Below are 18091 nucleotides of genomic sequence, written 5' to 3'. Positions count from 1 at the left end.
TATCTTCACAACCAGGCTACTTGTATTTAAAGGCTAATGACTTCACATTAATTGCCTTAGCATCCCATAATACAAAGCATACATCCTTTCGGGTGTATATAATGCTATACATTATGGGAAGGACACATTATCCAATGTTGGTATTACACCTTTTCACTACTACATGTATATGGGAAATATATGACTTCTGCCTTACTTCAACCTTGGTATCCCTTCTGGGTAGTGGCCTTTCCCATAATGCATAGCATTATACACACACCCAAAAGGAAGTATGCTTTGCATTATGGGATACTAATTAAGGTGAAGTCATTAGCCTCTATATACAAATAGTGTAGTTGTGAAGATACTTCACATGTGCAAACTATTTGCTTACACTTGGATAAAGAATTAAACAAGAATATAATTTCTTGGCATCTTTAATTTAGGCTCAGAACCACTGCCCTGTATCTCTTTTCATCTCACTTTCACTTACTTAATTTTATAATTTATACTGACCTGGACCACAAACTTTGTTTTGGCTTTGAGCATTGTTGCATTTCATTTCTTTGATTATATCTTTATACCTAAAGGTTTTTGCAATGTAAAAATCAAATGGCACACTTTTGATAACAAATTATAAAGTGAATTAAACACATAATTATTACTCAGTAACTAGATTTCAGATGAAATGTATTAAGAATTTGTATGATTATAACAATTACTGTGATAGATCTTTTACAAATCGATTTAGACTACATATTCATATGAAACCTAGTTACTCAGAAATAAATACAGTCAGTCCTTGACTTACGACATGATTTCATTCTGACAGTCCCCTAGTAAGTTGGAAATGACTATATGAACCATAAGGATATGTTATCAGTAAACATGCCTGAATGCTAAAATGTGTAAGTCTCTTTTGTTATACATGCATTACAACTAATTTTAATCTTTGTTTATAGCAAAATAATATGGTGTACAAATTATAACATAAAATTATTGTGTGTGAGTACACACACACACACACACACACATATGCTGGTGTCCAAAACCTAAGGATGAACACTATTTCTGAAGATTACAATCACAAATTTAGACAAATCAACTCTTGTGGCAATTTGTATAATTGATGATTTCGAGTAGAAAGCAGGTACACATTCAAATTTTCAAATTGCTCGAAGGGGTCACGTGGTAACACTAAACAGGATAAAAGGCTGTGCTAAGCAAATTGCGTTCGTTTGAAGTAAGCACTTTTTGTGAAGGAATAATGTTGCAAACTTGGTGTCTTGTAATGTCTCAAAGAAATCATCTAGATGATTTCACACAGGGAAAGCTTGGAAAGTCAAAAAAGGCCTTAGAATTACTGATCGTGCCAGAGAGTTTTGAATCTCACATAGCATTATATCCAGGCCCTGGGCAGCATTCAAACCAATGGAATGTATTCTAAATGTTTGCTAAGAGGGTCACCCTCGCTCTACCATGGAGCATGAAGACAAATGTTTGGTTATAACAGCAAAATGTAATCAGCGCACCATGCAGGTCAGCTCCATTCAAGCACAGATATGTGGATATCTCAACAAACTGTAGCAAGATGTCTGCGAAAACTAAGCCTATATGCCCAAAGGCCTGAAGTCTGCATACCTTTATCCACAGCTCATTGTAGAACACATTTTCCGTAGTGTTGTATCCATAAAAATCGGACAAGATACCAATGGGGGTAATGCACTCTTTACAGATGACAGTTGTTTTAGTCTTTCCTGTGATTCTAGATGACACTTGATCTGGCACATGGTAAGCAGTATCACATGAAAGTGGTACTGCTTACCATCACAAGAATGTTCTTGAAAGAAATAGATACAGCAGTGCTAAGGTCATGGTGTGGGGAGACATGTTCAATGGATGCACCAAACTACAAATGCTGGAAAAAGGGATTCTGACTGGTGAACAATATCGCAATGAAGTTCTTCAACATCATGGTCGATTGTTCCATTGTGCTGTAGGCAAAGAATTAATTTTTATGGATGATAGTGCCACAGTGCATCATATACAAGCAGTGGAGATACTTCTGGAGACTGAGGATATTAATTGAATCAAGTGGCCAGCACGTTCCTCAGATCTCAGCCCCATAGAACATGTTTGGGACACAATAAGGAGAAAAACACATTGCTGCTCGAAATTCCTCTCCAAAAAACAAGGCTTTATCATTGCTCTGAAGGAGGAGTGGCCTCATGAACTCCTGAATCACTTTGTGCAAAGCATGGTATGATATTGTGAGAGCTGCATTGCAGTTTGGGGTGGACATATTCCATACTGAATTGTCTCTCCTCATAATTTTCTGTAAGCACTGTACATTAATTCCTTAACTATGTCCTTAGGAAATTTGTAACTTTTGCGAAAAACATATTGCAATTTAATTTGTATGAAATTTATAACACATATTTTGTGTAATATAATTTATTAGTATGCTGGCAATAAATTTATGTCCACATTTAGCTGTAATTATGAAAATTTTTTGATTTACAGGTAAAAATGTAGTTCATTCTTAGCTTTTGGACACCAGTGTATATACGGTACTGTACTGTACTGTACCAGAATAAAAACATGAGTGTACAGCTTCTGTGCACTCACCAGTAAAATAACAAACTGGAAACACATGGAATAAGAGTAATTCTCAAAGCTGCTTCTATAATCATTGGAGGAGGAGGAGGAAGAAAGAGAGGTCATTAGCCAGCATGACATGTGTTGTATCATCATAATTGTCTGTGATGTAAGCAAGTACAGAATACAGTTTGGTTGGATTAGTCTCAAACTTCCAGCCCATTCTTGTTTGTTTAGTATATAGGTGTATGCTTAATTTGGAATGCACCAGGAGAAAATGTTCAGACATTGGATCAGTTCTGTTTTGTTCTTCTCATTCCTTAAGGCTGTATAGATGCATCCTTCCAGCTATCTGACTCTGATGTTTAAGTATGGTATATGTGTAATAATTAACAAAAATATTGTTCATGGTAGTTTGGATTGATTGACTGACTTTATCATTAATGTTATGTCTGCCCATCTAAAATTTTAATATTATTATATAATATCACAGTAAACTAATCTTGAAGAAACTTAATGTAACTTTGATATCAGTATCAGTGGTCCTTGCATTTATTATCAGTTGACATTGGTTTTAAAATGTTTCAGGTTGATGATATAGAGAAGGATATTGAGTTGTTACAAGATCAGATGTGTCGAGTTAAAATGGAAATGGAAGAGGTAGGCCAGTGCACACCTAATATAATCTTAAATCATATTACTTGATATCTTAAAGTTTAGTTTAAGCAGTTATACATTAACATTTTGTGGGTCTGTTTTGGAATGAACATAATAAATTAAATTTTCAATGATGCCTGCTAAAAAATATATTACCATTTGAGAGAAATCAATACCTAATATCTGTCAACTGAAAACAGAAATGGCTTCTGTTCACTATTGTTAGTCAACTGCTGGCCACTTCTGTGTTCTGAATGTTAGATCATGTACCATAAAATAAAAGTAATGATTTTTATGAAAATTGCTTTTTAACAGTAGATTGTCTTACAAATAAATTTAAGAAAAAATTATATTCTTATTTTCATTTATATTTTACCCTGGTATAAGTAAACAGTATAACTTTACACATGAAGTAAATTCACAACTTGCTTTTATGTCTATTAGGAACATTGCAAGCCATCCTAAGCATCTACTATAACATAAAACAATCTCTGGGGAGCATATGTGAGCATCGTCTCAGCATAGCGCCAGCCTGGTTGGCCGAGTAGTTAGCATATCCGCTCTCTAGCCAAAAGGCTGTAGGTTCAAATCCTGCCATGGGCATGGATTTTGAAAATACTAGTGGTGGTGGTGGTGGATGGTGTTGATGATGATGGTAGTTGCGGTTCGCTGTGGTTGGCGGATTGAGTGGTGGGAGTGAGTGCCCTCCCTTGATGAGTCTTTGTACTCCTTGGAGGTGTCATGTAATAATGATATATCTAAAGCAAGCTGCTTGTACTAGGAAAAATTATGAATACAAGAACATAGTTTCTTGTGAAGTTTAATAATGCTCCTCAACCTAGTTAAAAAGCAGCTATCTGAAATCTAGTAAAAACGTGGTGTAATATCATTTGACTTGGTACAGGAAAATATATATATTTCTAGTTGCCTAAGTCCTTACTGATGTGGTTCAATAATGATTGAAACTTAGCTTAGAAGTGGCTCATTCATACAATTTTTCCAACCTGTGGGGGAGAAACCTCAGAATTTTCCATATTCTGGAAAATTTCCCATAGTTTGAAAAACAGTGTATTGGAAGGGAGTGGTGAAGCAATATTCAAGTAACTATTTAATCACTTACATTCAATTCTGACTATAGCAGATACTATAGTCATAAACTACAGTAATAAACAGCTAACTCACTATAACAAAGTAATGAAAAGTCCTAATCAGAAACAGTGCAATGTTAAAATAAATTTCGCCATAACAAGCTGTTTCAGTAGTCCTTACAAGTTTGCCATGGTGAGAGTTCACTGGAATTTGTAGCTCAGTACTGTGAGCTACAAATTTTCAGCTTTCTGACATTTATTCATAAATGCCATTTAAAATGATCAGATACTATATTTAAGCAAATATTTCTATTGCCAGATAAAATACAAGTAGGAACCCAAAACCTTAATTCCCAAGATGCAAGTGAATAAAATTAAGTGCCATAAATTGCAAGTTGTAAATGTTATTTCAAATGCAGCTTTTATTTTAGCTTTAGAAACCAGTCTCTAGATGTTGTGATCATTGTTGTAATGTTCTGCTTGTGTGCCTCTGCTCTTCCATGGAAACCCAGTAAATGGAGTTCTTTTTGTACAGTATTAGTGCTCACCATGGTGACACTAGCACTCTGGAACTCATCACAGATGGTCTGTGCTGATTATAGCCAGTTTTTGCATGCCACCCATTTTAACACCCTCCTGTCCCTGTCAATCATTTTCAGCGGCCACCCTAGGTGTTTTCTTGCACTAGTGATGCCAGAAAGTCTCCATTTGTTAATCGCATCGCCAACTGTTGATTTTGGACGCTTCAGTTGAGTAGCAATGGCACTTATGGACATGCCACCAATGTGACAGCCCACGATGACACCTTTCTCAAAGTCACTGAGTTCACGTCGTACTTCCATACCACCCATACTCAATTGCTACAATGAAATACTGCTTCCTACTCTCTGTACACCAGTTTTTATATTATTAACAAACCTGGAATGTTCCATAACTTCAAATAAAGGGGTGTCCAGACAATTATTGGTTGATAGTAAGTCTACCTTCATAGGCCAGTACATATAACAAGACTTCTGCACATCATCCATCTTAAAAAAATTGGTTTCATCAAAACACTTTTTAATAGAGCATACATCTTTTGCTCCAACTCCTATGACCTTAAATTAGAACTTGACATTATCTAATGAATTATGCAACAGAATGACTTTGACCAAAAGAAAATCCAGTGCGTTGTTAATACATACAAGCCACTTCCTAACAACTACTACCCTCTATGGAGAGTCCCAATCTGATATATGTTGGTATCTACTATCTTTCCTGTTAATAAACTGTCTTCCATGTTACCTTTCACCAAGGATAACACATTCTTCCAGGTGTTTATCATGCCTTGTAATCACTTTCTCTTATACTTTGGACAAGCCGGATATTTTGTTTGAGAAGATGCTGCAAGAACACCAATCTGGCATTCTCTATAAAAAACCAAAATTTTGGTCTAGCTCAGCATGGAGTTGACACTAACCATAGTCTTCTGGTTGAAGACCCATCTGGTACTGTTTAAATTTGATCACTTATTAAAGGAAGTGCCAAAGTGCTACTAAATTGTCCTAACTTGAATCAGGATGATTGCATTTTCTTACCAAAAATTTGGGAGAATCTAACCTTATATTAATTGTAAACAATAAAAAATTTTAAATCATATATGTATTAGTCTTACATCTACTGTATACTATACCCGTCTAGCAAGTGGCTTGTATTTGTTTTGAAATCCATTGTTATTCTACTTTTTGAATTGTCAGTTACATTGAAAATCTGTAAGTTTTTGTTAGATGAAATATTTTGTTATATGCCTTATTAATGAGATTTCTTCTGTCTTCATGTTCATATGTAGTAGTTATGAACTGATCTCTAGAAGCATCTATTCTAACCATGATTTTAACATAATTTCACTATTTAAAATTTACCATTCTAATTTAGCCTGTTAACACTTGTACTGTATATGAATACATAAATTAAAAACACTATTATTTGAGAAACTTGGCACAGGACAACAATCATAAATAGTATATTTTTAATTATGCAAATGACAAATATGATTAGATTATAATTATTATATGATTTATAATACATGATTTATTAATTTTTATGCATTGATCTTTTTTATGCATCATAATACTTCATTCTCAAATATACTTTTAGATTCTTTGGGAAAGGCTTAATTATTCAGTATTTATGGTAATACTTTAAGCTTTATGGTAATTTATAGCACCTTTAATTTGATAAAAATAATATTCAATAGATAATTCATTTGTTATGTTTCTTACTGTTAAAGATATAAATTACTATAATGCTTAGCACAATATAAATGTTTCTAAGATAGAGAAGGCAAGATATGTTCCCTAGAAATTATTTCATCATAATGGATGCTTTGAGAAACTCTTGGTGAGGTCAACTACTCTCAAAAAAAATAATAATAATAATGTCATGCAAAAGCATGAAATTTTTTCTAGGTTTTCTCCGAAATATTAGGAGTATAGTCAAAGAAAGGTTAATATCATGATTTATTATCTAAATTACTGTTACTCTTTCCAATTAATTCAAAATAAAAATAGTAACATCTTCACTGTTAAAAGTGGTTTTACCAGGAATGGAAATTACAGGAAGAAAAACTGATTAGTCTGGCTAAGCTTATTTTAAAAAAATATAAATAATAATAATAATAATAAAAATGGAAATGTGAAGTATACTTACTAAAGCATGCAGCTTCTAAAGGGGGGGGGGATTTCAGTTTCATTGTAATTATTTTTCCAGGTTAATATTTTTTGGGAAATTGATCCCAAGAAATGCCTGAACTTTAATTACATGTAATGCTTTTTAAGGCTAAGCTCAGGAGAAAAAAAAAGAGGGGGGGGTGTAATATAATGACACACATTAGGTGAGGGGGGTTCAGTCTGTAAGCTTTTTGTGAATCCCACCATGAAAGGGAAGATTTTTAGCTTACTGTACATTAGTATTAGTACTAAGATGGGCTAAACATTAAATAATCTGGAAACGCTGTTCTGAAGACCAAACCTGTAACTTTTACAAACTACAGGGTGTTTCAAAAAGAATGACCCGATTTCAAATAATTATATTTAATAATGAAAATTATACTGGGCGATGAAATTGTCTTTCACTTAAAGACATTTGCAAAACCTATTCCCACGGTAGATTCGAACCCACAGTCTGTTAGTTAGAGAGCAGTTATGCTAATTACGCAGCCATCCAGGCCAGCAAATGTGAAAGAGAAGCAAGATGCTATTCTGTTATCATTTATTTTTTAATTTTTGTTTTACTTATTTATTTATTTTGTCAGTGCCATCCACAAAATATTAGAAATGTTGCACATTGTTGTATCATAGATAAGGGATAATGTAAGAATCTTTCTCTAAAGATCAAACAGAGAACTTCAAGATATTAAAAAATAAATAAATAAAAATAGCATAATGGTTGAATTTTTTTCTGCTTGGAGTAGTGTTTTAAGGAATAAATGATCACAAGTTAATAATTATTAGTTATATTCAGCTTTGAATATATCAGATTATTACTGTTTCATCTATTTAAAATATTAATAGCTTCTTTGTGGCTGAAATATCTAATTCTAGAAAGAAAAAGACAAAATTTCACATTCATGAGGGTGTCTGAAAAGTTCTCGGCATAACAATGAAAAAACGAATTTATAATTTCAAAATTATTTTTCTTTTGTGCCATAATCTCCCTTAAGACTAATACATTTATTCCAGCGATGCTCCAGCACCATTATTCTCTCCCTGTAGTGGTTCTCAGTAAGATCTGCAAAATACCCCTCTACAGCTGCAATAACCTCTTGATTCGAAGAAAAAAGCAAGGAAGAGTTTTAGTTTTGGGAAGAGATAGTCAGATCTGGGGAATAGGGTGGATTTTCCAACAATTCATAGTGCAGATCCCTTAATTTTCTCATTGCCAAAACACCTTTGTGGGTAGGTGCATTGTCCTCTTGAAAGATGATTTTTTTCCTTCTGCAAACTGCATCTTTTCTCACGAATTTTTTCATCTAGTCTAGTTAAAAGATTGGAATAATATTCCCCAGTTATTTTTTTACTCTTTTCAAAATAATTAATAAACAAAATGCCTTTAGCATCCCCAAAACACACCGATGCCATGACCTTTCCTGTTGATGGAACTGACTTTGTCTTCTTTGGCACTGAACAACCGGCTTCTGTCCACTGTTTTGACTGCTGTTTGGATTCTGGTGTGTAATGGTGAATCCAAGTCTCATCCATAGTAATAAATTGACTCATAAAATAAGTTTTATTCTTGTTAAATACTCCAAGCACTGTTCAGAAATTTTCATGCAAGTGCGTTTTTGATCTGCTGTGAGCAAGCACGGCACTCATCTTGCGCAAAGCTTTTTCATTTGCAATTCTTCATGTGAAATATATCCTACACATCCTTTTGAAATGCCTATAGTATCAGCAATTTCACGCACTTTGACCCCGCTGGTCATCCAGTACCATATCGTGCACTTAATCAACGATTTCTGGTGTTGTTACACTTTTTGGACGTCCTTCACATGGATTATCTCCAAGGCTGGTATGGCCATGTTTAAACTCTGCAGCCCATTTCTTAATTGTTGAAAATGAAGGAGAAGAGTGCCCATAAACTTTTATGAACTTAGAATGAATTTCTGTTGGCGTTAAACTTACAAAAATTTTATAACTGCATGATACTCAATTTTATCCATTTCAAGGGATACAGACAACACTTTTGCTTCAGACAGCTGTATAAAACAAACTACTTGATAGAATGACTTGCAATTTCCCATGGATGCTTGTGACAGATGTACCAACTTAGGAAAAAAAATCTTGATGATAGTGTTGCCATGTATGGTTTCAGACCACCCTCGTATATGGAGATAAAAATAACATTGCTATTTAATATTCACTATCATTATTATTCCAGTAATAAAAATAATGAATAAGTTTTACCATAATACAGAACTCTCAGTACTTTTAAAGAATCTTGAAGAATTACATACTAAGACATTAAATAAGAGAGTAAATCTAATTAGAAAAACATATCTTAAGTAGTTCAGATAATTACTGTATCTTAAAAACTTATCAAACTTTCTGCAAAGTGTGTAGTTCTTACATAAGCTTGTGTGGTATTTCTCTTAATGAATTGTGAACTGATGTAATTTTTTTCTTAACAGAGTAAACGACAAAGTACAGTTTCTCAGCAGGCTCTAGAAGCTGATCTCACTACCACTAAGCATCGGTTACTTGAAGTGCAAGCACAGCTAGAATTAGCTGAGAAGGTATATCATGTTAAAATATTATTTTAGATAAATATTTACCTTTTTTTTTTGTGTGTGTGTGTTATGTTTCAGTTGCTGTTCAGAAGTTCAGTGCAGACAGCAACTCAGATATAAAATTCAAACTTTAGTATGAAGTTAATATTGAAAAAAAAAAACCACAATAAAATCATTATAATCAGTGGTGAGCTATAAGGGGCTTGCGCGAGCCCTTTGTTAATTTTTCTGAAATTTGCAAGCCCCTTGATCTTCTTGTTTAATAATCTTGTAGAACTAGAAAATACCACCGTGGAATGTATACATGCTACTATAATTGCTACTTTAAATTCATATGGATTTTCTGATAACTATATAAAAATCATTTCATTGCATTTTGTTCTGATGGAGCTAGTGTAATGTTAGGAAACAAATCAGGTGTTGCAATCAAACTTCTACAAAAATTTCCCAACGTTGTGATTTGGCATTGCACTCATCGTTTACACTTAGCATTAGACGATTTGATAAAAAAAACATTAAAGAAATAAATCATTTTGAAATATTTATGGATAAATTATATGCTTTTCATCATCAATCACCAAAAAATCAATGAGAATTAAATACGATTGCATAAGACCTTGGTATCTAAATTTTAAAGATCGGCCGTGTGTTTGGACCACGATGGGAAGCTTGCAGTTTACGAACGGCTCTTGCTTTGTGGAGAAATTACCCAGCTTTATGCAAGCATTTTGCATCGAACGATAAATATAAAGGCTTTTTAAACCGACTTTTCAGTTTGGAATTTTAAATTTAACATTAACGATTGATATCCTACATTAATTATCATATCTGTCAGAAGCTCTACAAAGTTGCAATATAAGTATTATAAGGGCTAAGTTAAGCTTTTTTTTTTTTTTTTTTTTTGCTCGATGATGCGAGCCCTTTGTTAAAATGTTAAAATTTTGTTAAAATTTTCATGGCTCACCACTGATTATAATTTATAATGGTAATTTTGCATTATAACTTCACTTTTATTATTTTTTTGCATGTGTTTTATCAGCTAAATTTTAACCCTAATCCTATTTGTATTATATGTTAATTCTGTATGTATGGTTGCTGAAAACCACATGCATTTGTGGCATAATTTTTTTTTTTTAAACTCAGAAGTTTAAAAAATTATGCCACAAAATAATGCAACACCCTCATAGGACATGCAGACTGAAAAACAGTCTTTTTAGCAGATAAAAAATTTCATATAAAATAAGATCTCATTTCAGAATTATGGAAAATATGGTAAAAAAATAAAATAAAAAATTCTATTTTGGATCCTAAATGGAATCAAAAGAGAATGGATCTGTACTCTTTTAATTTGTCCAAGATACAATTTAGTCTAAGTATGAAATGCTTACAAGTTCTAAAGTCTTAGAGAAGAACAAAAGTGTAACATGATTTATTCCCATGTTTGAAATTAGATGTGTCATTGGCTAGGTAAGGAGTAATGCCTTTGTTAGATTTTAAGTAAATTTTTTAGGAATTTATTGCCAAGTAATAATAGATTTATTCATTGCACAGAGTGTAATGGACATTACATTGTATGTCATTCATGGAGTGATTGTGTTCTGATTATCCATACTTGTAATCTGGTATCTCCAGATTTATGTTTAATGCTGTTGTTAAAAAAGACATAACATTTAAACATATATGAAACATTTTACATTTTCATATATGTACATGAAACAAACATATATGAAAATTTTGCCATGGTCTGTCACATGGCAAAATTTTAGCTTTTCTCAGTGCTGAGATAGCAGATCATGCAGCTAAAAATTAACTATTACACAAAGATTGCAGGTAAAAAAATACTTCTTACAGTAGAGCATGGTGGGAAATGTGAATTTATTTTATACACACAAAAAATACTTCTTACAGTAGAGCATGGTGGGAAACGTGAATTTATTTTATACACACACATTGCTTTTTTTCAGGGGATGGTATGCAATTAATATACTGTGGTACACTATTAATAAAGGTGCTGGTATGCTATACTAGCACCTTTATTAATAGTGATGCTGTGATATACAGATGTGGTTTTATTCAATTTTTCCTGCTAGCAAAGAATGTGCACCTGCACTTACTGTTTTCAAAAAAAAAAAAAACACTATACGCCACACATATAAACCAAAAATATCTTTAAAAGTGCTCATGAGAATTTAGACTTTCCAAAATTAGGAAGGAAAGAAAGATATTCATGATGATTGATGTTCAGTTTATGTAATAATGCTTCAACTTTTCTTGTCAAGTCTTTCTTAATAGGAAGAGATTGCAACATAAAACTATGGTGTTTCTCCACCAAACTCTGATTAGGAGCAATAACATGTTGCTCAAATCCAACTTATGATATATGAGATAGTTCTGATGTTCTTCAAGTTTCTGCCTTTCTGATATAGGAGAACAAGATTCCTACTAGATACCATCAAAATTGTCTTTAGGATATTACAGTACAGGTAATTTTGAATAAGTCAAAAGGTCACTATATAATTGATTGGAATAATTTGGCATCACAGAAACTTCTTGCACATAAGAAATGAGAATTTCAAGTGATATTTTTTCAGAAGGTGAACTGTTGCAAAGAATGTAGTTATCAGTTATTTTTAGATCATTTTGGGATCAAAACTAATTGAAATGAATGTCTGTAGAGCAAAGAGTACAAGTAGATCTACATTCATTTCAAGTAATTTTATTACCAGGATAATTCAAAAAATCATTGATAGGATCTTTCTTAATAACATGCTCTCTGAAAATATCACTTAAATGTCATTCCCTACATGCAAGGAGTTTTGTTCTGATTATATTGCCAAACGATTTTGATCAGTCAACTTTACCTATCTTATAGTATGTTTGAAAATTAGCCTCCTCCTTTGTATTTCCCTAAGGACCATCATCTGTTTGAAATACATCTGAAGTATATCTAACCTCATGAAGAAAGGCTAGCCTTGCACAGCATGTTATTGCTTCTTATTAATGAGTTCACTGGAAGAACATGCATGTTTTATATATAGCTCCTTTCTTTTAGAACGACTGTACAAGGAATGTTGCAAATCCTTATGACAAATCAAAACTTTAGTGATATTCAGTCACACCTGTCTCCATCTTTTCAAGTTGGAAAGTCTTGTTTTTGAATTCTTCTCATCAATATTCTTAAGTCATTTTTATTTATTTATTTATTTTATTGTGTTCACATCTGTATCTTTCCATTAATGGCAAGAAGTCTTTTCCTACCATCATATTCTGCCACATGACTCTTGTTTTTAGCTTTCAAATTCTAGTATACTTTGTGGTAGACTTAGTCATTCATAGTAAAACTCTAAAGAATTCTTTGAGACCTCTGCAATTCCTTTAATGAAGTGATATTGTTTTATATTTGTTGTATAACACAGAAAATCATCCCATTTCATTGATCCATCCACTTGAATTTTCTGGTTGTATAGCCTCCTTTGTACTGGTTGTTCTTTAACCTTGCTTTTTATAGGTTTGCCAACTGTGAGTTGATCAAGTGCATAGTGCTTTTGTTCTTTAATCAATTTTTTCTCAAAAGCATCCATGTCTGAAACAAGATTTCAGATAATTTAACTTTAGCCTATCCATGATACTAATGTATAATAATAAGTTCACGACCTTTAGTGGATGAGATCACATAAAAAAATAATAATGAATAAATAAATAAATTATACAAACTTTTTAATCCCTCATTTTATAGAATCAGTACTCTACTTATAGATCATATCAGAGAGGAAATTTTTATTGTAAATTATTCTGATTTCACTTTTTTGACTAGTTAAATTTTTAGTGGTGACTATGGAGAGATCACAATCTTTATATAATAAACTTTCTGATTATTTCAGTATATCAGTTTGTTTCAAGAGGAAGGATTTCTTTTATGTCAACTAATTGTGGAATAATACTTAAAAAGGATATGTTTATTATTGTACTGCTTATATTTTGATTATGGTTACACTGTCTTTAGAACAATTTGCATTAAAGACAAAACTATTGGACAAAACAAAAGAACATGCACCATTTACACTCAAATATCACTTAATGATCATATGTAAATTGTAGTGGATGACAAAAAGGTCAGATAGAAAACAGTTGTTCTTTGAAAACAGAAGAAAAAAAAAAAAAAGAACGGCATTTGTGTTTAATCATTGTTTAAAGATATTTGACTGTAATAAGAAAACACAGAAAAAAATTTTACTCCAATATATAAATTACATATAATAAATTTTATGCCTAATATTATATCACCTGTCACCTCTCCCCCCTTAGTAGTCATCAGATAAAGAAAAACTTTATCTGAAATAGGAAATCATATTTAAGTCGAGCAGATTTCTGAGACCTTTGTGTTGAAGAAGTGCTCTTATTTGGATGAAATACAGCAATGAAGTATGAACATCTCATTCCATTTCACTTCTGTTTCTGTTACCAGAATTTTATTTTAATATGTAACTTTTCACATCCAGTGTCCACAAGCTCTGTTAATATCATATATTTACTTGCAAAGATGGGTTTACTCTACACTGTAAAATTAATGAAGTTGTCAAGAAGCTTGGTGATTAAGCATTAAAGAAATAGAAGTATTCCATAACTTTTCCATTGTAAATTTGAATGTGATATGATATTAATATTTTTTACAAATGCTTGAAGCTCCGGTAAAGATAACTGCCATTTGGCAGATATGTCATCCATCTGATACCAGCATTGCAAAAATGAGGTTATAGAAACATTGAATTCTTTAAAGATGGTCTTATAGAAATTTGTTAATGCATATGAGATAAGGGAGCTCATGGCCATGCCTTCCATTTGACAGTAAGATTTTCCTTTGAAAGCAGATGAATAATGAAATGTCAGAAGATGAACATCCAGGAGAAAGTTTTCATTTAATAAGGCTAATGTTTCTTTGAGAGCAGCATTAGTGAACAGTGTAGTTACACTAGAGCTATCATTTAATTATCATTGAAGTGCTTTATTTTATGTTATATTTAATGGATATCTCCCATTAAATATAACATTTTTGAGATAGATTTTGATGTCATATAGGCATGAGAATCAATTCTATCTGTGTGAATGACAGGGAATTACTTTTGAGATTTCTAGACAGACAGAGAAGTATTTGGTTTGCTATTTGGCTACATGGGCTAAATAGCAAACCAAATTTAAAGAAACACTCAAAAAGAACAAAATTTACCACAAATGAAGAAGTCATATCTGCAGCTCTATGACACTGCAGCTCTAAACAAGTCTATGACACTTCATGGGGAATATGTAGAATAATGTGTAAGTTGCATTTCTACCTCAATTCCTTCATGATGATTATCACAACTTTTCAGCATACCCTCTCATATTAGTATTGACCATTTAGATATTTCTAATGCACTTTTTGTCTGATGCATAATTCTGTTCCTAAGGTAAACTTCAAATAGAAATGTAGAACAGTTGCTTACTATTTTCCGTCTGGCAGTGAATAGTATGGCCATCAACTTGCCTCAAAGTTCTCTATCTTTCTGCTGGCTATAGACTTATAAACAGATAAGTGTAGAGGTTAAAAAAATATTTTTATAGTCTTAGAAGATGTGCTTGAAATATATTATTGGTGAGTATTGTTGGAAGTAAATTGGAGGTGGTCAAGGGAGAAAGCTGAGTATTGAAGATAATCATAGGAAATGAAATTTCTGGACGTGTATGGAAATACTAAACAAATTATAAACATCAGAATGATAGTAGGGAAAAAGATGAGGACAACAGAACCCAGATATACTTTATTTTGAGGATGTACTTTAACTGGCAAAAGTTATAAGAAAATAGTGAAAAGCTGAAATAGGCTCAGAAGAAGGAACTCTATAGCAACAGGAACTGCCTCTAAGAATAATGAACTAAGAGGATGCTCTATCATAGGGATAGCCAACCTATGGTACATGTGCCAAAAGTGGCACTTTGGATCCCAGTGATAATAATAAGAAAGTAAGCTTTTATGAAAAAATATTAACCAAAAACCAATTTGTAGAAAAAAAAGCTAAAACAGTAATTATTTTTAGTGATTTTATTGTTTCATGCATATCTTTTGTACATTCACTTGTTTGATCCTGAGGTGCCAAGTATTAGCAACAGCAGTGTGCTGCAGGTTTTTGTCAGTCAGTTTACAATTGAGACTTGTGTGCTATAGAGTTGTGCTTTGCTCATCCTTTATGAACATTTGCAGTTTTGTACTTTTTTCAAAAACTAAGCCTTGTTGTTACATTCAGTTACCCATCACAGAGAAAAGAAAAACAGGCGATAGTAAGCATGAATTCAAAGAACAGTGGGAAAATGAGTTCTTATAGCAAATCTGTCAGGAAAACCATTGTGAATTTTTGTGAAAACACTTTCTCATATAATAAAAGACATGATCTTAATAGATATTATAAAACATCAGACTAAATAGAAGAAAAACTGAAGCTAGCGCTTGGATCTCAGTTATGAAGAGAATATATGATTAAGAAAAAGGGAGAAATCAAAAGAAGACAAAATATCTTTGTTTAAAAGAAGTTACGAAATTTTTGTGATGACAGAAGCATCCTACAAAAGTGCCTTAACGTTGATCAAAAAACAGAAGTCTTTCTGTGATAGAAGAAATTGTTAAGCCTTGTCTTCAAATATCTGTGAGATGTCTTGGTGATAAAAAGTCTCATTAAGGTAAATAATGTTTATCTTGTTTTTTATTACATGAATATATCATGTTTATATTAAATATTATTATTATTATTATCATTAGTATCATTATAGTCCACGCAGTTAGCCAAGTGGCTATGCGCTTCACAACCATATGCCTGGGGAAGGCGTGTCCTAGGTTCGATTCCCGTCGGTGACGTGAGGAGCTGAAGGATCTTCCTCAGCCATAGCCAAGTTAGCCAGTCTTGGGCGTGGACAGCAGGGTTTTTTCCTCGGTTTATTCTGGGGTTTTTCATCCCGCAAAGCAGGCAAACTGGCCTTGAGAACTTAACACTACAGGCCATAGGATATACCGGGGCATAGGGCTGACCACCTTATCCTGTAAACAGATTGAGTTCCGATGATCAATGGACCCTCGACACTGCAAGGTAAAAGAGGGTATAAAGAAGATGAGATGAGATGATGAGATTATTATCGTCATCTGAAACCTCCAGAAAGTCAAGGACTCATCAAGGGAGGCTATAAATCACCCAAACCAGCTATCATACCTTCCCTTAAATTCATCTACACTAGATGCACTCACTACCCCTAAGGGCAAATTATTCCACTCACTCACTCACTGCTCTCTAGGAGAAATACCTAGCTCTTTCCTCTTTTTTGACTGTGAACAAACTTAACTTCCATGGATGTCCCCCATGTTCTCTCCCCACCTTCCATATATAATGAAAAATTTCATCAGTTGAAATGCTATAACACTCATTCAAAAGTTTATAGACCTCTATCATATCACCCCTCTTTCTCCTATTAACCAGTCTGCAATCCACTTACTAGCAATCTATCCTCATAATCTAAATCCCATAATTTGGATATAATCTTTGTAACTTTTCTTTGCACCATTTCCACAGCTTCTTTATCCCCTTGGAACCCAGGAGACCAAATCTGCACACAATAATCCAGATGTGGTCTTATCATAGCTTATAAAGAGGCAAAATGACTTCCTTATCCTTATATGTCAAGGTTTGCTTCAGAAACATTGCAATTATCCTCTGAGTTGTATTTGCAACTTTTGCTATGCGAACTTTGAACTTCAAATTCCTATCCACCAAGAATAGGTGGATAGGAATTTGACAAATACCTTGCCTCCTCAGTTTCTTGTAATATAACCCCACTAATATAATATGCCACTGGAACTGTAATCATGCCAAAGTGCATGACTTTGCACTTACTAATATTAAACTGATAGCCATTTTCGTTTGCCCAAATTTCCAGCCTATTCAAATCATTTTGTAAGTGCTGAATATCAGTTGCATATGTCTATATTAACATAGTTTTGCGAGAAGTTTTGAAGGGCACAAGAGAGTTGTATGGCGCATCTGAACTCATACGTGAAAAAATTAATGCATAGAACATAAAAGGTTGGCCACCCCTGCTGTATCATATAATATAAAAATTATATTTTTCAAAAAAAAAGAAAAAAAAGAAATAAAATATATGAAAATATTTCATTTGGGTTATGAGGTACACTTGAAGTTCTTATGCAGTGAACTCTGTGTTACCTAAATATCTTGGAAAATGACATCTTAGCATAATGATTTTTTCTACAACCAGATGGCCCTGGAATGCATCCCTGCAATTCAAAAGCATGTCTTAAAATGGCACCATCATGTGTGTGGATCTCATTATTACAATACTAGTGCCCTTGGTTGTATCAGAAATTTCATTTTAAAAATATATATTAATTTATAATGCATACAGAAAAAAGAAAATTATTGATGAAAAAAAAGTAAAAAAAGATGCTAGAACCATACTTTTATTTTGG

The 18091-nt window shown here is 32.9% G+C and overlaps 1 protein-coding gene across 1 annotated transcript in view; it reads left to right on the top strand.

The window, feature by feature from the left end:
- Positions 1-18091, top strand: part of LOC150094149 (leucine zipper transcription factor-like protein 1) — a 126819-nt gene that overhangs the window by 87567 nt on the left and 21161 nt on the right. The window contains exons 7-8 of the mRNA XM_090411799.1: positions 3166-3237; positions 9490-9594. Coding sequence (XP_090267925.1) covers positions 3166-3237; positions 9490-9594 — 177 coding nt within the window. The remainder of the gene's footprint in view (positions 1-3165; positions 3238-9489; positions 9595-18091) is intronic.

This window comes from Typopeltis vanoorti, chromosome 22 (assembly GCF_054136105.1).
Source record: "Typopeltis vanoorti isolate ZY-2024b chromosome 22, IOZ_Tvanoo_1.0, whole genome shotgun sequence".
In the NCBI taxonomy this organism is placed as follows: domain Eukaryota; kingdom Metazoa; phylum Arthropoda; class Arachnida; order Uropygi; family Thelyphonidae; genus Typopeltis; species Typopeltis vanoorti.
Note: the sequence above shows the minus strand (reverse complement) of the source record. Positions and strands in the feature narration are given on the sequence as shown.